This window comes from Zeugodacus cucurbitae, chromosome 2, assembly GCF_028554725.1.
Source record: "Zeugodacus cucurbitae isolate PBARC_wt_2022May chromosome 2, idZeuCucr1.2, whole genome shotgun sequence".
Classification (NCBI taxonomy): domain Eukaryota; kingdom Metazoa; phylum Arthropoda; class Insecta; order Diptera; family Tephritidae; genus Zeugodacus; species Zeugodacus cucurbitae.
The window spans coordinates 22758697-22778547 of record NC_071667.1 but is presented as its reverse complement, the minus strand read 5'-3'; the positions used below and the strand labels follow the sequence as shown (position 1 = coordinate 22778547).

At 35.6% G+C, this 19851-nt stretch overlaps 1 protein-coding gene across 1 annotated transcript; it reads right to left on the bottom strand.

Annotated features, from left to right (window-relative positions):
* Positions 1-10521: 10521 nt before the first annotated feature.
* LOC105215833 (turripeptide OL11-like) lies at positions 10522-11234 on the bottom strand. Its single transcript, XM_011189992.3, has 3 exons — positions 11093-11234; positions 10844-10996; positions 10522-10767 (listed from the first exon to the last, which is right to left on the bottom strand). The coding sequence occupies exons 1-3, from the start codon at positions 11118-11120 to the stop codon at positions 10688-10690; spliced, it is 261 nt and encodes an 86-aa protein (XP_011188294.2). The 5' UTR covers positions 11121-11234; the 3' UTR covers positions 10522-10687.
* Positions 11235-19851: the final 8617 nt, after the last annotated feature.

Below are 19851 nucleotides of genomic sequence, written 5' to 3'. Positions count from 1 at the left end.
CCTTCTCTTCTTACATAGTTATTGTTTTCCTTTATTGCTTCCACATCATTGTTGTTGTTATGTTTCACCAACAATTGCTCTGATACTACGTATTCGACTGTGCAGCATGTTGTCACCATTGTTTTTACCACGCTTGTGGTAAGTTTACCCTCACAGCTTGGCCGCCGACCGATTGAACTACAATGCAGGCTGGTTACACTTTTCTTTTGGAGCTACTCGTTGTTTTTGTTGCACCTATTTATTGGTTGGCAATGGTAAAATTGTGGCAGCTACCTGGTGGCCTGGTGACTTTAAGTCGCGCTCCTGTTGTCTGGCACTGATCCAAGTAAAGGCACTGAAATGTCTTGAAAATAAAAACAACAACAAAAATATAAATTATTTACGTGAAATGTTGTTGTTATTGTTGTTGAGAAATGTTGTGCAAATTGAGCAAAGTTTTGTCATATCACAACAAACCTTGACTGCATCTATATTTAATCGGTGAAACAAAATGTTGTCAAATAAAATAATTGCAATTAGTGAGACATGGCTTTCGCTGCAAGTTTGGAACACTTCGATATTCTGCAGTTAGTGGAAATTTAAGTACAATAGTGAACGTACATTCGAGAGGAGAAATTCTAAGCTAAGTTAAGTTCTAATTCATTCTAAATTTTATCAAATATATTTCATAAATTTATAATTTATAGCGATAAATAGTCAAGTGCATTCTTAATTATTTTTCTAAGATGACGCTTCTTTTGAATGAAATTACTAGAGCCTGGACCTAGATGGGATGAAAATCTAAAGATCGCACCGAACCACTTTATTTAAGAATGATTAAAATCGGACTATAACTTTTGAGGACCAGTAAATCTTTAGAGGCACAGTGCTTAGAACCGGCTTAAGACCTAAAATATTCATTATAGGCCTTGTTTTGGGTGATCCAAGTAAAGGAACTTTTTTGAATAGCCTTTTTTGACAGATCATGCATGAGTCGTGTCAAGCTGTCATGTTATTTTTGTTCAGTATTGTTTGGCATTTTATCATGGAAAGACTTACGCCTGAACACCGTTTACAAATTGTACAACTTTATTACGAAAATTCACGTTCTGTAAAGAATGTGTTTCACGTAGGTGTGGTTGTGAATCGATTTGGCCTATTTTCACAACATATTATTGGGATGTAAGAAAACTATTATAAACCAAGTTTCATTGAAATTGGTCGAATAGTTCCTGAGATATGGTTTTTAACCCATAAGTGGGCGATGCCACGCCCATTTTCCATTTAGTAAAAAAATCTGAGTGCAGCTTCCATCTGCCATTTCTTATGTGAAATTTAGTGTTTCTGGCGTTTTTCGTTACTGAGTTAACTCACTTTTAGTAATTTTCAACCTAACCTTTGTATGGGAGGTGGGCGTGGTTATTATCCGATTTCTTTCAAAAAAACGGCTGCAGAAAGTTTGGTTTATATAGCTTTATTGGTTTGCGAGATATATACAAATAACCGATTTGGGGCGGGGCCACGCCCACTTCCCCAAAAAAATTACATCCAAATATGCACCTTCCTAGTGCGATCCTCTGTTCCAAATTTTACTTTTATAACTTTATTTATGGCTTAGTTATGACACTTTTTCTGTTTTCGGTTTTCGCCATTTTGTGGGCGTGGCAGTGGTCCGATTTTGCCCATTCGAAAGCAACCCTATCACGGTCCCAAGGAACGTGTGTTCCAAGTTTCATCAAGATATCTCAATTTTTACTCAAGTTATCCGTTGCACCTAAGGACGGACGGACGGACAGACATTCTGCTTTTGACTAATCTCGTCACACTGATCATTTTGATATATATAACCCTATATCTAACTCGTTTAGTTTTATGACTTACAAACAACCGTTATGTGAACAAAACTATAATACTCTCTTAGCAACTTTTGTTGCGAGAGTATAAAAAGAGTACAAAATACATCTTGAGCAAGAACGGCTCGAGCGGTCAACCTTCCCAAGCAACATCGTTATATTCTTTCGGAAAGTTCCAGAAGATTGAATCAGAGATCCATATTTCTTCAAAAATGATGCCGGTGATAACGTAACCGGCAATGAGAACCAAATATTTGATACCTGAAATTGAAACTCGTGATCTCGATAACATTTGGTTTCAACAAAGCGGCATCAATCAATGCATTTATTGAGATAACACTTCGGTGAGCAGATAATTTCACGTTTTGGGCCAGTCGATTGGCTACCAAGATCGTGTGATATCACACCGTTAGACTTTTTCCTGTGGGGAAGTGTAAAATTGAAAGTCTATGCGGAAAATCCCGGTTCGATTCAGACCTTGGAGCAAAACATCACGCATGTCAATCGCCATTTACGAGTCGAAATGCTGGGACGAGTCATCGAAAATTGGACTCAACAGATGAACCATCTGCGACTTAGCCGCGGCCAACATTTTAGATAATCTTTAAAAAATAAATGCCAAAGAATGTTCTTTCAAATGATAATAAACATTCCTTCATTAAATTTGAATTTTTCTTTTTTTTTCTTAAGAAAAGTAGTGAACCTCGAAATAGATTACCCTTTATATTCGAAGTGAATCACTTAACTTTATCTTGGGCATTGGGTCATCACACGGTTACATATTAGCTTCTATGGAGAGGAGCATGAGCAAGAACAAATATATTGTTTGGAACACTATAAATGAAATCGATTTAAACTATAACAATTTTCCTACAGGGTATTTACCTATTTCGTATGTAGGTATACCCATATTAATGAAACGATACTTGTAATGCGCACGCATTTAATCAGTGCTAATGACAATTGCAACAAGTATCAATGAACAAAATGCCATGAAGACAAAAAAGACAACAACATAATCAATATTACAAGAAATACAACAGAATAGATACCATTATATGGAGTCAGCAATCGAATGAGTTATAGCAATCACTGAGTACTCGGACAATATTTACTTAGAAATTATGAGGATACATATAGTAATCCTCATACAATAATAGGAACCCAAAAAACACACCAGCTCTTTCAAAGTTTCTTCACTGTTCAAGCATTTAATAAATTTCACTTTTTCAACATTTTCACTAATTTCTTTGGCAAATAATGAAGAGAAGAAGAAAAAAGCTAATATGCATAGAAATTAAGAACAACTTGCTGACAGACGGCAATAACAGGTGGCAACAGAGATGCGCTCCGCTGCAACAATAACAACAATCAACCAACTGCGGGCAGTGACATCAATATTGTTGCTTTTTTGCTCGCTCTACCTTCACATGGCATCATCATCACCATTAACAATTCCATTAACATTTGCATTTCCATTTCATTTTCATTTGCGATATGCAATTGCAATAGCATTCAGACACATAACTGTGAGTTGCATTCAAGTTAAATGTTCGTTTTTATTCGTTTGTTTATTTTTCTTCTACTTCTCCACCTCCATTTGCTTATTATTATTTTTTCTATTTTTTCTCTTATTTTCCTTTTATTTGTTTACTAGCACACTTTTACTTGCAGCAAGTGCATGCCAATAATAATGTTCAATATTTACTCGCAGAGGCAGCAGGTTGCTGAGGAGACAAGGTAAGCAAAACGAAAATTGACGTACAACTGCAACTGATGGGTTTGTTGATGGATAGGCCGTGCCTAAATATTTCGGCGCTTGCTTTGACAGTGTTAAATAATTAAGTTGCAGGCAAGCGCTGGTTCAAGCTGCAGAGTGGAGGCTGCAAAGAGTGTGTTGGCAACAACAACAGTAAAGAGAAATAACTAAAATAATGTAAGGTACGTAAATGTCGACAAGCCGAATAACTAAAATGCAGTGACATGAAAAAATTGAAAGTTTTTCACAATTTCTTATTGGCGGCACTTTCATGTGACTCTTCCATATAATTTATTTCCCTTGCAGTACTTATGCAAATACTCACATCTCTGTCGGCTAAAACGCACATTTTCAGACTAAAAGAAGATGGTTGTGATGTTGTTAAAACCCATCATGCAAGAAAGCTAAGGAGCTTACGATCGTGACCCATTTTGAGGGCTACAGAGCTTTCAGCCAGCACTTTAGATGATGATATTTGAAATCATTGATATTGAAGTTAGATAAAGGATTTTAACCAAAGTACATATTTTAGGGAGATCCCACAATCTGTGCCAATTACCGTGGGATAAGCCTCCTAAATATCGTCTATAAGGTTCTATCGAGCGTACTGTGTGAAAGACTAAATCCACCGTCAACAAACTGATTGGACCTTATCAGTGTGGATTTAGACCTGAAAAGTCCACAACTGACCAGATATTCACCATGCGCCAAATCTTAGAGAAGACCCGTGAAAAGAGGATCGATACACACCACCTTTTTGTCGATTTTAAAGCTGCTTTCGATAGCACGAAAAGGAGCTGCCTTTACGGGGCGATGTCTGAATTTGGTATCCCCGCAAAACTAATACGGCTATGTAAGTTGACGTTGAGCAACACCAAAAGCTCCGTCATGTTGACAGTCATAACTTCGAAGTCGTAGATAATTTCGTATACCTGATCAACAACTCCAACAATGTCAGCCTCGAATTCCAGCTCAGAATCACTCTTGCCAACAGGTGCTACTTTGGACTGAGTAGACAATTGAAAAGTAAAGTCCGCTCTCGACGAACCAAAATCAAACTTGGACGATGTCAACATTAGATGAGACGACACTAGGAGTTTTCAAGAGGAAAAATTTGCGCAAGATTTATGGTTCTCAGAACATTGGCAACGGCGAATACCGCAGACGATGGAACGTACGAGCTATACGACGACGGCTACGCTGGCTATGTCATGTTGTCCGAATGGACGAAAAAACTCCAGCTCTGAAAGTGTTCTATGCAGTACCCCCGGAGGAAGCCGAGGAAGGGAAAGGCCTCCACTCCGTTGGAGGGACCAGGAGGAGAGCGACCTAGTTACACTTGGAATCTCCAACTGACGACGAACTGCGAAGAAAAGAGAGGAGTGGCGCGTTCTCATCGATTCGGCTATAACCGGCTAAACGGTTCAACGCCAATTACATACATATTTTCGTAACTTCTGTTAACGAATTGAGGTTGCTCGACTTCAACAGGGCCAAATCCCCACTTTGAGAGCAATGTTTAGTAATTATATATAAGTGTGCATTAGTCTATTGTATGTGTGTAATTGGCGTAGAAACTGTTTACCCGATTATAGCCTAATTGATAATAACGCGTCATTCTTTTCTCTCTCTTTCACAATTCGAAGCCAGTTGGAAAGCCCAAGTGTAATCAGGTCGCTCTTCTGGAATGGAGGTCTTCCTCTTCCTCTACTTCCACCGCCGGGTACTGCATCGAACACTTTCAAAGCTGGAATGTTTTCGTCCATTCGAACAACATGACCTAGCCAGCCGTTAATTTTTTATTCGCTGAACTATATCAATGTCGTCATATAACACGTACAGCTCATCATTCAATCGCCTGTTCGCCAATGTTCAGAGGACCATAAATCTTGCGCAAATTTTTCCTCTCAAAAACTCCTAGTGTCGACTCATCAGATGTTAACATGGTCCACGCATCTACACCATGAACAGGACGGTAATAATAAGCGACTTGTAGATTTTGTTTTTGGGTTCGTCGAGAGAGGGCTTTACTTTTCACTTCACTCAGTCCAAAGTAGCACTTGGATTTCGAGGCTGACACTGTTGGCGTTGTTGTTGCTGGTGCCTAGGTATACGAAATGATGTACAACTTCAAAGTTATGGCTGTCAACATTGATATAAGAGCCAAGACGAGAGGGCGCTGACTGTTTGTTTGATGACAGGAGATATTTCGTCTTGTCCTCATTCACCTCCAGACCCTTTGGCTGCGCTTCGTCATCCAATATGGAAAATACATAACTAACGGCGCGGTTGTTGCTTCCAATGATATCAATATCATCGACGTACGCCGTACGATTGACTACATATCACCGAAGCTGCAAGAGCAGAAGCATTTCTTCCTCGAATAATTTAAATAAGATTATGACTTTTTGCATACGAAAAATTCCAACACAATTTGATTGCATAATGTCAAATGTATGACACAATTTTTGGCAATCAGAAAAACGGTATTTACCTTATACGAGTAGAAGCGGGTACAACAACCCAGTGACCTCGAAAAGAGCCATAATTTAAATTTACATAACTCTTATTCATATCCACTTGACAAAAATAATGTCCAACTAATACAAATATGGTAAAAGCAAGCGATATTACAAAATTTACTGACCATTTTAAATGTGGCATTAAAGGAGTGCAGTTATATGGCGAGCGAAGAACAAACCAACGAACATAAGGCTAACGAACTAAGCCACTTTAATGTGGCCCACAAACAGCCTTGCCACAAATGTCACGCACATGGCGTAAACGGCAATATTTAAGTTGCCACAATTCCTTTACAAAAACAAAGCTTGAAGGGAAATGGGAAAATAAAATAGAAAAGTTGCAAAAATGAAAAGCATAGCCAAACATGCACATGCGCAGTTGACGAACAATATGCAGATGTGGCACCAAATATGGCGTAGGCAACTAAATAACATCAACCATACATATGCAAGCGTATATTTATACACATTTATACAAAAAAAATACCATAAAAAATAAGTCTTAACGAAATAAAATATAATAAAAAGAAAAAAGGAATAGCTTTGCGTAGACCCACCGCTGGCCTTAACCAATGTCCACCACAACTCAAGCCACACATTGCGGCAGCTAAAATGCAGCACCGCATGCTTTCTGTTAGGCAAAGGAGGTAAGTCATAATAGTGCACAGCGCAAAATATATATAAATGTTAACATAGGAGGAGGGTTGGATAGACGCGTATCTACTTTTTACTTTAAATGTAACGCTAGTCACTCTAGTTGTCACCATCATTAACCCAATCTCTCTTACGGTCGTGTTCACCTACAAAATTGTTTTTCGGCTCTGATCAAAACTTTGTAGAGCTCGTTTCAATCGTTAAACTGAACGTTTGGTCTTTCCTTAAGTTTGATTAGATTAACTGCGACTGATCTTCAATCGTCAATAACATTTGGATAAAACAAAATAGGACCTTAATTCCTTAAATTATTTCAACTCACAACCCACCAAACCACCTGACATTGTTGCCATTAAGAAAGACTACTTAAACTTATTGAAGTTGTATGGCAGCCCGAACCTAATGTTCGAAAGAACTTTTTCCTAATATCAGTCAAATCATTTTGATCACAGCTCTTAAGACATATTCTTCAAAAAACATATTATATTATGTTCGCACAAGTGAAATGGTAGACAAATATTCGGGACACCTAAAAGACGTTAAAACGATAAAATCTCCGAAAATTAATATTGGATGAATAGCGGAAGAGAGCTGAGATTGTAAGTCTATTCACTGAAAATATTTGACAATAATATTAGTGGTTAAAAATTTTGCGTTTCCAAGAACATGATAACCATGGATAAAATACAAAACTATCAGAAAACAATATAAGTCAAGAGACAGTAAGCTTTTTCAGAAGAACGTGTTATATAAACAATCCTTTCGAATTGAGCTCATAAAACCGAACAACAAATTCTGAAAATAATGTCTTATCTAAACACTCTCATATGATAAACAGGCTATCTCTCTTGTCTATGCACACAACATCACATGGATACTTCAGGAGGCACAGAGCTGAAGAAACCAATGCATTATTTTTAGGGCGTATACCTACGTGTGATGTGAGTGATAACCTATTAAATGCGAATTACGTCAACTATTTGAGTTAGGAAACCGATAAGAAATACGACGTTTCTATATATGTATATGTGATTAAATTCCTTTATAAAAAAGTCTAAATAGATATGATATGATCCCAAGGAGCTTTTTTGGTCAACTGTATTGTAACACTGGCTGGAATGTTCCATTTGGCATAATTCAAACTATAAACGTTCAAGTCTGCACTAAGTTACATGATGATTTCAAAATCAGGAAATAAGCTGAAGTGGAACAAAGTATTACATTCAAAATCTATCTCTTCTTCAGACGTGACCGAAAGCGCTCTATATTTCTCTCTATCGTATACTTGTAAAACGGTCAAGGTTCTCTTTATTTTTGGATTTAAAATCTGGCGAATATGGTGGCTGGGGCATCGTTACAGTATTGTTTTAGACCAAGAATTCACGAACAAGCAACGATATGTGAGATTTTAAATAACGAAAAAGTCAAGATCAAAAAAACTCGTCTGACCCGTGAAATTTTACAATTCCCGTTATTTTTTGAACTCCCAATAATAAAAGGTTAAGGTTTTAAGCTTTTAAAGATAGTCGGACAATTTCTTAATTTTCTAATACTTTTTTATAATCCACGCAGCATGCAGCAGATATATGTATATAGACAAAATGATCTCTAGAATATTAACTGCGATATCTACAATTAAGACTCAAGTGAAAAAAGTTCTACCAACAAGTGAATCCCCGCTGAAATCTTGCAATATGCGTGTGTGAGTGTTTCCGGCTTTACCTCTGCACCTGCATTATGCAACATCACGTTTTCCGTGTGCGAATAATGGACTCAAAAATTGTTTTTTTTTTTGTAAACTGTATAAACGCTTGCGCAACGTTTACACTCACTGAGCAAATAATCAAAAACAAATAAAAAACCAGCAATGGCAATGCCGTTGCAACTACAAAGTAAGAACTGATGTTGCTCATCATCGCAATACAGCAACAACAAAAGGCAACACCAACAATAGTAGTAATAGCCAGACAATACATAGCAAACACAAGCAACACCCAGTACCGTTGCAAAGACGTGGCTGCAACGCCCTCAACACTAATTCAATAATTATTGATTATTGAATAATTGAATTATTGAATAATTTCAATGATTACTCCATTTGAGCTAACAAAAACGGTTTTTTTGGTATAAATACGTGCGTATGTACGTAATATATGACAAAATATTATCCAAATATTTTGTTTTAAAATAATTCACGTCGAACTGTGTTTCTAGTTCTTCATACCCAAGAAGTATGGTTTCTTTCTCTATCTCTAGATCCAGTGTAAAGAAATGCTTGCCCGAAATCACCATGGAAATTAATAACCTATTAGAAGTATTAGTATTGCCGTGAGGAAGTTTTGGAACCAGAAAGACACACCTCCATAGCAACAAAATGTTTTCCAGAAATTTAGCAAAATACCCAGATATCTATAGCGTAGTAGATAATTATCTAAATACAGTTATATAAAGGGTGATTTTTTAAGAGCTTGATAACTTTTTTAAAAAAAAAAACGCATAAAATTTGCAAAATCTCATCGGTTCTTTATTTGAAACGTTAGATTGGTTCATGACATTTACTTTTTGAAGATAATTTCATTTAAATGTTGACCGCGGCTGCGTCTTAGGTGGTCCATTCGGAAAGTCCAATTTTGGGCAACTTTTTCGAGCATTTCGGCCGGAATAGCCCGAATTTCTTCGGAAATGTTGTCTTCCAAAGCTGGAATAGTTGCTGGCTTATTTCTGTAGACTTTAGACTTGACGTAGCCCCACAAAAAATAGTCTAAAGGCGTTAAATCGCATGATCTTGGTGGCCAACTTACGGGTCCATTTCTTGAGATGAATTGTTCTCCGAAGTTTTCCCTCAAAATGGCCATAGAATCGCGAGCTGTGTGGCATGTAGCGCCATCTTGTTGAAACCACATGTCAACCAAGTTCAGTTCTTCCATTTTTGGCAACAAAAAGTTTGTTAGCATCGAACGATAGCGATCGCCATTCACCGTAACGTTGCGTCCAACAGCATCTTTGAAAAAATACGGTCCAATGATTCCACCAGCATACAAACCACACCAAACAGTGCATTTTTCGGGATGCATGGGCAGTTCTTGAACGGCTTCTGGTTGCTCTTCACCCCAAATGCGGCAATTTTGCTTATTTACGTAGCCATTCAACCAGAAATGAGCCTCATCGCTGAACAAAATTTGTCGATAAAAAAGCGGATTTCACATTTCGAACCGAACACTGATTTTGGTAATAAAATTCAATGATTTGCAAGCGTTGCTCGTTAGTAAGTCTATTCATGATGAAATGTCAAAGCATACTGAGCATCTTTCTCTTTGACACCATGTCTGAAATCCCACGTGATCTGTCAAATACTAATGCATGAAAATCCTAACCTCAAAAAAATCACCCGTTATTATAGATCAATTCCGAGTTAAACCCTCTGTTTTAAACGCTAAGTAATGAAACTCTACCGAGAGTCGACGCCAATGAATTAAATCGAGTCAATAGCGCTCATAGAAGGCGTTAATATCTGCAGTTTTTGATTTTTTGAACAGATTCAAGAATCTAGCATATAATTAGTATACTATAATTGGCTTTTCTGTCAGAGTCATGTCATACAGATTCATTTAACAATATTTAATTTACAATATTTTAAAGCTTTCATAACTTTGCTGAGCTTTTAAAAAAAGCTTTCGACAAAACTGAAATTTTTGCTGAAATAATATCAAAGTTATGGGTGAAGCTTTAGTTAACAATAACAAAAAATACAAAATTTTTCTTTTAATACTTCTTATTTATACTTTAAAAATAATTTTAAAATTATATTCTTGAGCTTTTAAAATTAGCAAAAAAAAAAATCAAATAAAATATGTTAATGTGCCATTCAAAAAGTAAAAAATTATAATTTATTAACCATCATATTATTTTATAAGACATTTTTAACCAACGGTGAAGGCGGCCCTGCGGCAAAGACGTGCACCGCGTCCTTCGCATTCGTTCAAGCCTACACTGCGGATATCTGTGAAAGCAAGAAGACGAAATTAATATTATATGTACGGGCCTCATTAAAGTTACAAAAGCAAAAGAGTACTCACTTCTTCCACTGGTGCAAGCCTCCGATTGCAATTCACAGGGATTACCGAATTTCTGATAGCACTGACCATTGAAGCCGCACACGGGATTATAATTTTGTGGGCAAATAGTAGCACAATTGCGCTGAGCGGAAACAGCGGCGAGCATGAGCACAGCTGAAAATACAAGAAAAATATAGTAATTTAATTAGAATACTATTAAAGACTGAATTAAAATTACATTAAATTGTTTATTTAAACGAAATCAGTTACCTGCAACGATTAAGGCGAAGACTTTCATTGTTTATTTCTCAAGATCAAGTATGACAGCACACACCAAACGACAAGCTGATTATGAATTTTCATCTGCCAGATAAGCGGCTTTTATTGCGAATGTATAATAGAGCTAAACAGAAATGATATCAATTGAAAAAAGGGGCAAACTTCATAATTTGCTTATGTACAATCTACGAAAGTCGACAAACTACTTTAGATCGAAACTTAGGTGAATCCCAAATTGTTTTTTTTTCTTCACAGTAAATTTCCATGTGCTTGTTTTTGTAAAGCAAAAAATGATTTTTAAACAAATGTGAAAATATGCCCTGTAGAAAATCATGCAAACCACTTTCCCTGCAGGAAATCTTGCAAGCCCCTTTGTAATAAGAGTTCCTTCCTCGCTCAAATAACTCACATGCTTCGCTTTCGAATTCATATATCAATTAAATCTAATGAGTCATAAGTGAAATATATAGATATCAGTAAAGCGGGCGTGATTATAAGCTATTAATCTAATGCTTTTCGAGTTCAACGAAGAAACATACGAGGTTAGTATTAGTTACCTGAGACTCTTCAATGCTGCCATATATCTGGTCTTGCAAACCAAAGATGTAAACTACGAAAGTTCTCTCGAATAATTTTAATTGGTAGATACAGCAGACGCCAAGGTCTAGATGAGGAAGAGCTCTGAGTTCCCACACTTAACATTCAAGGAAATAAAGACTAGATGGCGAAAGTATAAGCAGATTTAAATTGTATCTAATTTAACAACATTAATTAGCCCTAAGACTCTAGTTGTTAAAAAAGTTAATCGTAGAATTTCTTCACAAATGATTCTCACCTTAAATAAGATAACTGATTCGCAATTCCTCGGGAATACCTGGCATTTTTCCAAAGGTGATTAATGTAATGTGAGGACTAATGGAGAAGGTTGCACAGCAAAGCATCTCCAACAGGTGGGAGAGATATTTTTACTGTTCATATCTAAACCGAATAAAACACTTCGTAAAAAGTTTTCAGTATATCGAAGTGATAGGAGTACTTGACCGGTAATATAAGTCCTAATCGGTTTTTCTTACGTAACTGACTAGAGTACAATTGATATAAAGGAAATTTGAAGTTAACGGAACGACAGCTGTCTATGTAAGTAGACGCCTAATTAAGCAGACGGACAAACATTGTCTTAAATGACACGCCTACTTTTCCAATGGACTACTTAAATAACTTGAGCACGTTATGTAAGTTACTCAGATCACCTGAGTCTTCTAACGTGATAAAATTATAAATTTAAATGAATGGCCTAAAAAACAAATTTTGTATTTGAAAAATGTATAAACACGTGCGTAACACTGCAGAAATATCAGCTGATTTATTCAGAGTCTTTGCCTTAGCAACCCATAAAATAAAATCGGCGAATATTAATAGATACTCTGTAAATATGTATGTATGTATATATTTATTCATAATCGCGTAAGTATATATTTGCACATGAGGTAAACAATTTTATACGTGACGATCGCGTTGTATGTTTACTGATTTGCCGGTTTCCAATTAATTGGGCAAAAAAAGCATAAAACGAAGATAAACCAAAAAAAGAAACAAATTAACGTCAGTGCAATTTTTTATAATTTATTATAGAGTCTACCTATTTTAGAAATAAACAGTCATTTTTAAATCTTAGATATAAATAACAACAATAAAAACGTGTGCAAATTGAAAAATGTCTGGAACGAGCCTTCATATTTATCCACAAACTAGAAGATCACAGAGCTTTATTATATGCCGGAAGAATTGTTTTATTCTGATATAATTGCTCATTACAGTTCCTTCATTAAGTGTGGTGTAGACTATGCCAAATTCAATGACAATCACATCCAAACCAATGAAAACATTTACTATAGGACTACTATCTAAATTTTTAATGAACTCTCATATCCTACTCCTGCCTTAACGCCTTCTTCCCAGATATAACAAACATCACATCCATTCTACTCAATTAAGAGATATTAAAAAACCACCAATCATAATAGACTTGCAGCATTAATTTTAATACATTTCCGTAAACACTTTGCAGCACATATGCCACACTTCTATGACTGAGCGAAAAGTGTGAGGCAAAAACAGGAAAATTTAATCGCCAACATTTATTGCCTAAACGCCTATTCGGCCACCTACCAACCCAGCGCAGACAACTGTGTGTGTCTGTGTTTTTTCTTAACTGCCACTCGGTCAGTCGGTTTAATAGACCACCAGCGAAAATCACTTAAACGCCACCTGGCCATTCGACCGTCAATGGGTTGAACGCAGGCTGACTATGGCAAAAACGTATCTCGTGAAGATCTAAAAGCATACATACTTAAGTAATAATGTGGGTATTACAGTGCAAAAGCCCCATAGAACACTTATACTCTGTTACTTTAGCCTTTTTTCTTAGCTTCAATCTATTGTTTTCGACTTTTGCAAGTCACCTTTAGTTCTCTATTCGGCCACTTACTCACACTATTTTTTAGTTTTCTTTCTTTCGTTGTTTACAATAACATTGATCGTTTACTAGTTCTGGTATAGGTGGATCTTTTTAGGTATATGCCCATATTGCACCGCCTCATCGCAGGTGGCATAACTGCATTAAAGTAGAAGGAAGTGCTAATTAGACGTCTTCTGATATTTTGTTTGGGAACAAAAAGTTCTTAGAACCTCGTTGATATTAAGAATGTGAGGTTTCTCTATACGGATTGTATATATCTTGAACCGATTAAAACTATCTGCTCTTTACTGAAATCTATTTATAACCGACCACGATCAACCATTTTAAATGTTAAGTGACAAAGCGAGTAAGTCCAATAAGTATCAGATATCGTATTATTTTGGGCGAGTTTTGGAGAAAATGATTGCCGTTATAAACATAGGAACCAATATCTCATCAAAACAGTTCCGAAACCATGTTGAAACAGGATGTTTATCATTTGTGGAAAGTATTACCGGGTAACAGAAAATTTGTTGGAGTTAACGCAAATATTTCTGAACCATACTATCTGAGATTTGATTAAGTTGGAAAGTTCTTACTCCTTTTTATTATATAAACATACACTTGTGAAACCCATTTATAATATACCTTCATAGATAAATACTTGTTGAGGAAAGATTATGATAGCAATATTCAATTGAATTGTTTGTTCTATTTGCTATTCGTCATTGGTAAGCGGCTTAGAACTAGTCGAAATAAAGTCATTTGAACTGGGTAACCTTCTTATATACAATCTGGGCCATTTACGTTCATTCCACTTTTGATCATTGAATATTTTTATGGGTATGCCGCTTTTGGAGTCAATCAAATTTCCGACGAAAACCTTTCCAGTGGATTATCGCATATCCATATATAAATATGCAAATGTAGGTGTATATGTCGTATTATAATAATATATGACGATATTGGTTGGTTATCGAAACCAAAAACTTCTTAACCTGTGAAAGAGACCATACATAAAGCTTTCGCACACCTCACATCTTTCATATAATAAGATTAACCTCGAGTTACAAGTTATGAAATATATATATCAAATATACATAGTACAGACACCGAAGTATGGTATATAACCTATATTTATATTAATATTTTAATAACTATATACACCTATGGATATATATAATATATTTATTTAACCATATTTTTAGTATCGTTAAATGACTTCGTTTCCAATTTCAATAAACCGTATTCAAGAAATTAAAGTACCGTTGTAGGAGTTCCTCAATAATACATTTTTTTTGCTCATTTTTAATGTTGTGTGATCACAATTTAATTTGCACTGCGCTGCTTAATTTAGATTCATCCAGTGAATGAATAAAATTTGGTTTCAAATTTCTCCACGCTGTAAAGCATGCATATCTTTATATGTGTATACGAAAATATATAGGCTACAAAATCACTACGCTGTCGAAATATATAAAAGTGCTCCTTGACTTTTATATGCGGGCCATAAACGAACTTTATGCTTTTTATTTAAATAATTTAAATGGGTTAACAAATTATTTTTCCAACTGTATTCAATTGATATACGAAAAAAATCTGAACTACTTTCTCTGAAAGCATTTACCAACACTTGCAATATGTATATGTTGTTTGTTTATTGAAGTTCCAAAAACAAGAGGTTCTGTCTTTATTGAAGAGACTCATCGATATCGAGAAGGACAATTAGAAAAAGCAAATAATACGATATATGCGGCCTGTTCCCAAGATAGTCGAGTCTTTTTAATCTGATTGACGATTATATATATGTATATTATAATATAATATGTATAATATTTTACAAAAATCTCACATCTCACGCACTCTTAATAATTGCCCCAGTAAATAATGTAAGAAAATACCGAAATATGCCAAAAGACAATTATTCCAAACAATTGACCTTGGGGTGGACCTTCACCAACAAAAGTTTCAATTAACAACCTACAATCACAGAACACAAAGTCAGTTTTGTCAACACGCACTTGAAACTCTAGACAATCCCGACTCAACACAACTGAAATTGGGTTGAAAACAATGTGCTGCATTCATTGTGACTTACATATCAGAAACTCCCAAATCATATGTGAATGCGCTTAAAGTACGTGCTGGCTGACAATTTCATTGTGACAAACGTATATATATACTCGAATGTATTTGTATAGGCTGATTGTTTGCACTCACTTGCTGCTTTCAATTATCCGCCTTTTTGTTCGCTTACATAATTCCATTTATTACATTGTTATGCGCATGTAAAACATTGCTACACTCCCGCACATTGGGAATAAACAGTGAATTATCCGTGGATTTCCATTCTTAACTCGTTGGCACACGGTACTTAAAGTCATTGCGCATGCGTGTCACATTTTGGCAAGACAAGGAAACAGTGTACGCACACATACGCGCGAGTTGGTAGCAATAAAAAGTGAAAATCAAGGTCAAAACTTGTAATAGGTATGTGGGAGTACAGAAATATTTGACTAGTTGTGGAGTTGGCTAAGTCAGTGAGTTCTCACATAATCTTTAAACGAATATTGCACATGTTTTAGCTTGAAGAGGATATTATTCCAATTATGATTAGAAGTTATATTAAAAATAATTGCCTGTTAATTTCTTAAATTAACTACCAACCTTCAAATCAAATTATAATAATTTACGAAATTTATGTTGAACACACCACCTATTGTTGTAGTTTAAAAAACTTTAAACCAAATATATATATATATGTATATAGTTTAGTATGCATTTATACTAAGTTGCCCACTGAGTTTTGTTTTATATGTGAGCGTTGCCACAAGAGCCCACAAGTTAAATGTCAACTAAACTTCTTTTTTCTCATACATGTATGTGTGTTTAACACTGAAAAAGGGTCCACAAAACATCAACAAGTAATATTTTATTGGTGATATTAAACGATAATTTGAGATCAAACAAAACAAACAAACAACATCCGTCGTTTCCATGCCACAAATTGGCGTAATTTGTCTATAAATATCAAATGAGCCCCAATCCATTAACGTTTTGTCTATCCTACTTTAATTCGAAAGACGGAATCGAATTTAGTTCGTCGGCCTTTAATTTATTATACCATTCACCACCCCTTAGAATGATGTCATCGTCACATATATTTTAATAGCACTGAGGAAAAGCTTATAAAAGAACAAACCTTTGGCAAGGATGGTTCTACGCTAAATTTTCATTTTGAAATAAAATCTTATAAATAAATAAGGCTCTCTGATATAAAATTGTCTTCAACTTTCTTCCCTACTAGATCTAAATTGTCAGGTATTTTAACTCAGGATTGACACATCAATGAAAATTGACATAGTCATTATATTAACACCACTATTGCGAGCGTAGAATAGAACTCCAGGCGATTGTGTCGATTAAATTTTATTTTGTTATTGTGTAACTTGAGCCACAAAATTCAAAAATTTCTAACGATTGAAAAATTTTTGTTGACACTTACAATAGCACCGGTAGTCGATAATAGCTCAGCAGTCGATTATCTGCTGCCAGTCGGCACTCGCAATAGGACCATTGGATTTAGTCCTCTTTTGACTTGCTCAACGACTCATTTCTTTAAGCGTTGCCATAACATCTATATATTTCCAGTTTTTAATTTCAGCATTTCATTGAGGTGCAAACGACTCTACACATTGTAGACTTAAATGATCCGACTTTTTTCAACCACTTCTTCCCTGTTGTGTTTGTGAAGCAACATTAAGTTCTGTATTCGCTTTGACTGGCTTGTTAAAATAAATGCAGGCACGAATTATGCAACAATGGCCTCATGCATTCCTTGTACCCCTAGAAAACGGAGCGTCAAAAAATACCGTTAATACCACCAATCAAGTTTTCCACTTACGAATTTTTGGTGTATTACTTATCGTATAAAAACAAATAACATGGAAAACGATAACAGTAAAAAAATATTTAACCAAAACAAAAACAATGCTGTTAAAAGACACGTGACAAGATGACACCAAACGCATGCGCAGTAAAAGTATTAAACTCAAACAAGCATAAGAAAGCAACACGCACCAACTACAACTGGATATTTTAAATATATATATATATATATATGTATATAGCAAATGTATATATATATATATATATATACATATATATAGATAATACAGAGATATATATATGTATATGTATGTGTGTGTTAGCAGGCATTGGTGCACAAATTAATTAAGCGCGCTGGTGACTCTCCAAATTGCTGTTGTAAAACAACTACAATACAACACAACACGAGACAAAAGCTGCTTTAGAAGAAGCGAAAATCAGCGCGACTTAAACCGATTAAACGTGCAATATGCAACAACATGTCGCATGAACTGTGCAAGCAATTGAAAATGTGGCAATAAAAACGAAAAAATATAAATAAATAAAGCTAAAACAAAGCGAAAATGCGCGACAGCAACAGTTGGCGGCTCTGTGTAATCGCGAAAAGAAATGTCAGTTACATCAGCTTGTAAGCAAATTGACAGCGACACACACACGACATGGAATGGCAATAAAATGCAACAACAATAAAAATTACGTACGCGCTATAAAACGGTGTAGCTTCTTAGCTTTCCTTTGTGTGTGTGTGTGTGAGTGTGTATAAAGTTATAGCACCTTTTAATTGAAAGCGAAAGTAGGCGCGTGCGCAGCGCACTTTTGACAGCTGAGCAAAATAACTCACATGCAAGAGCTTTTATGTAAATGTTGCACCCAAAATCCAGGCAGGTGTTGAGAAATTAACGCGAATTGTAGTCGAAAATGATGACAATAAAATGAAATAAGTGGAAGGGACGCTTTTTTACGGATACCGTTTAAAGAGCGTCATATTCAACAGACTACGTGCGTCCATGCAATCGTACATGTTCATATAAGTTCATGTATTCTTCAATTTTCGCCTGCCTTTTGAAGTTAAGGAAAAATGTTGATTTTAAAATCAGAATCAGAATGGAATGCCGAAGAATGACGTATCTCCTTGATATTAAGTTTTGTTCTCAACCGACGTTTGATTGGATTTGATCATTTCGTAGACGTATCATATATCTTGTTACTTTAATAATAATTCTTTAAAATATGCAGTGCTTAGTTTATCGAATACCGTTAGCGCTTTATTCTACAAGCAGTGGCACACTTCCCCATACCACCCGGAGAAAGCATTTAAAACCTTATGTTCTCGATTTGTATTTGGAGAATCAGTTACAGTCAATTTTTTGGGTTTCCCGTAATAAATGTCTCTCTACCATGTTTTACAGTCTAAAGCCATCCAAAGAATGTGAATAATCAACAATACATGGGGTTTGAACTCAATATACCTATTCTATATAAAATGCAGCTACTACTTCATATATTGGTTCCTACGTGCGTTATTTTCTATACCGCTTAGCTAGTTAGATAACAACCTTCTATATAAATTCAATATGAGCCGAGTCCACAACAGCGCACCACGCATCTCTCCTTTTGGCAGTTTGGCGCCAATTGGTAATACCAAGTGAAGACAGGTCCTTCTCCACCTGGTCCTTGCATCGGAGTGGAGGTCTCCCTCTTCCTCGGCTTCCACCAGCGGGTACTGCATCGAATACTTTCAGAGCTGGGGCACTTTCGTCCATTCGAACAACATGACCCAGCCAGCGTAGCCGCTGTCTTTTTATTCGCTGGACTATGTCTATGTCGTCGAACAGCACATACAGCTCATCATTCCATCTTCCAACCAATGAATAAGAAGCAACTCAATTCTTTTAGTATCTTTCTATTATAGCTGTGTTTAAAGACAATGAAACATATTTTCTCAGTTGCTTGAAATATATTTATTTTTTCATCGGGTAATCAGGAAAGGTTAAAAATTTCAATTTCGAAGTATTCAGTGTGAGAGAGAATGTTGAAAAAAATTCGCAACCAGATTTGCAGTTTTTTGCATGTATGCTCTGGACTCCATCAACTTTTGTCATTATTCATATATATATACAAAGTCATCATATCTCGCTCGAGTTAACGATCTCAAAATAGCATGAAAATTACTTATGGCTGATACCCAGCGACTTTTTCTTCATTTTATAATGATTTTATATATACATATGTACAGACGTGTTCGAAATAATAAGAAAAGTGAGCATATAAATCGACGAATAATTTTGTTGTAAAAGATTTTTATTAAAACTTTTTTTCGACCAACATTTGTATAAGGATCTAGTTTTTAAAAAATATAAAACTTTGCTTATATTCGCACATTTAATTTTTTTACAGCCTTTTT

What these genes read in the sequence shown, in the direction of transcription:
- LOC105215833 (XM_011189992.3), bottom strand. Translation starts at nt 11,120, where the DNA reads ATGAAAGTCTTCGCCTTAATCGTTGCAG. An exon ending in CTTCGCCTTAATCGTTGCAG is followed by an intron (nt 10,997 to 11,092) that starts GTAACTGATTTC and finishes TTGTATTTTCAG; the next exon opens with CTGTGCTCATGCTCGCCGCT. An exon ending in GGCTTGCACCAGTGGAAGAA is followed by an intron (nt 10,768 to 10,843) that starts GTGAGTACTCTT and finishes TTGCTTTCACAG; the next exon opens with ATATCCGCAGTGTAGGCTTG.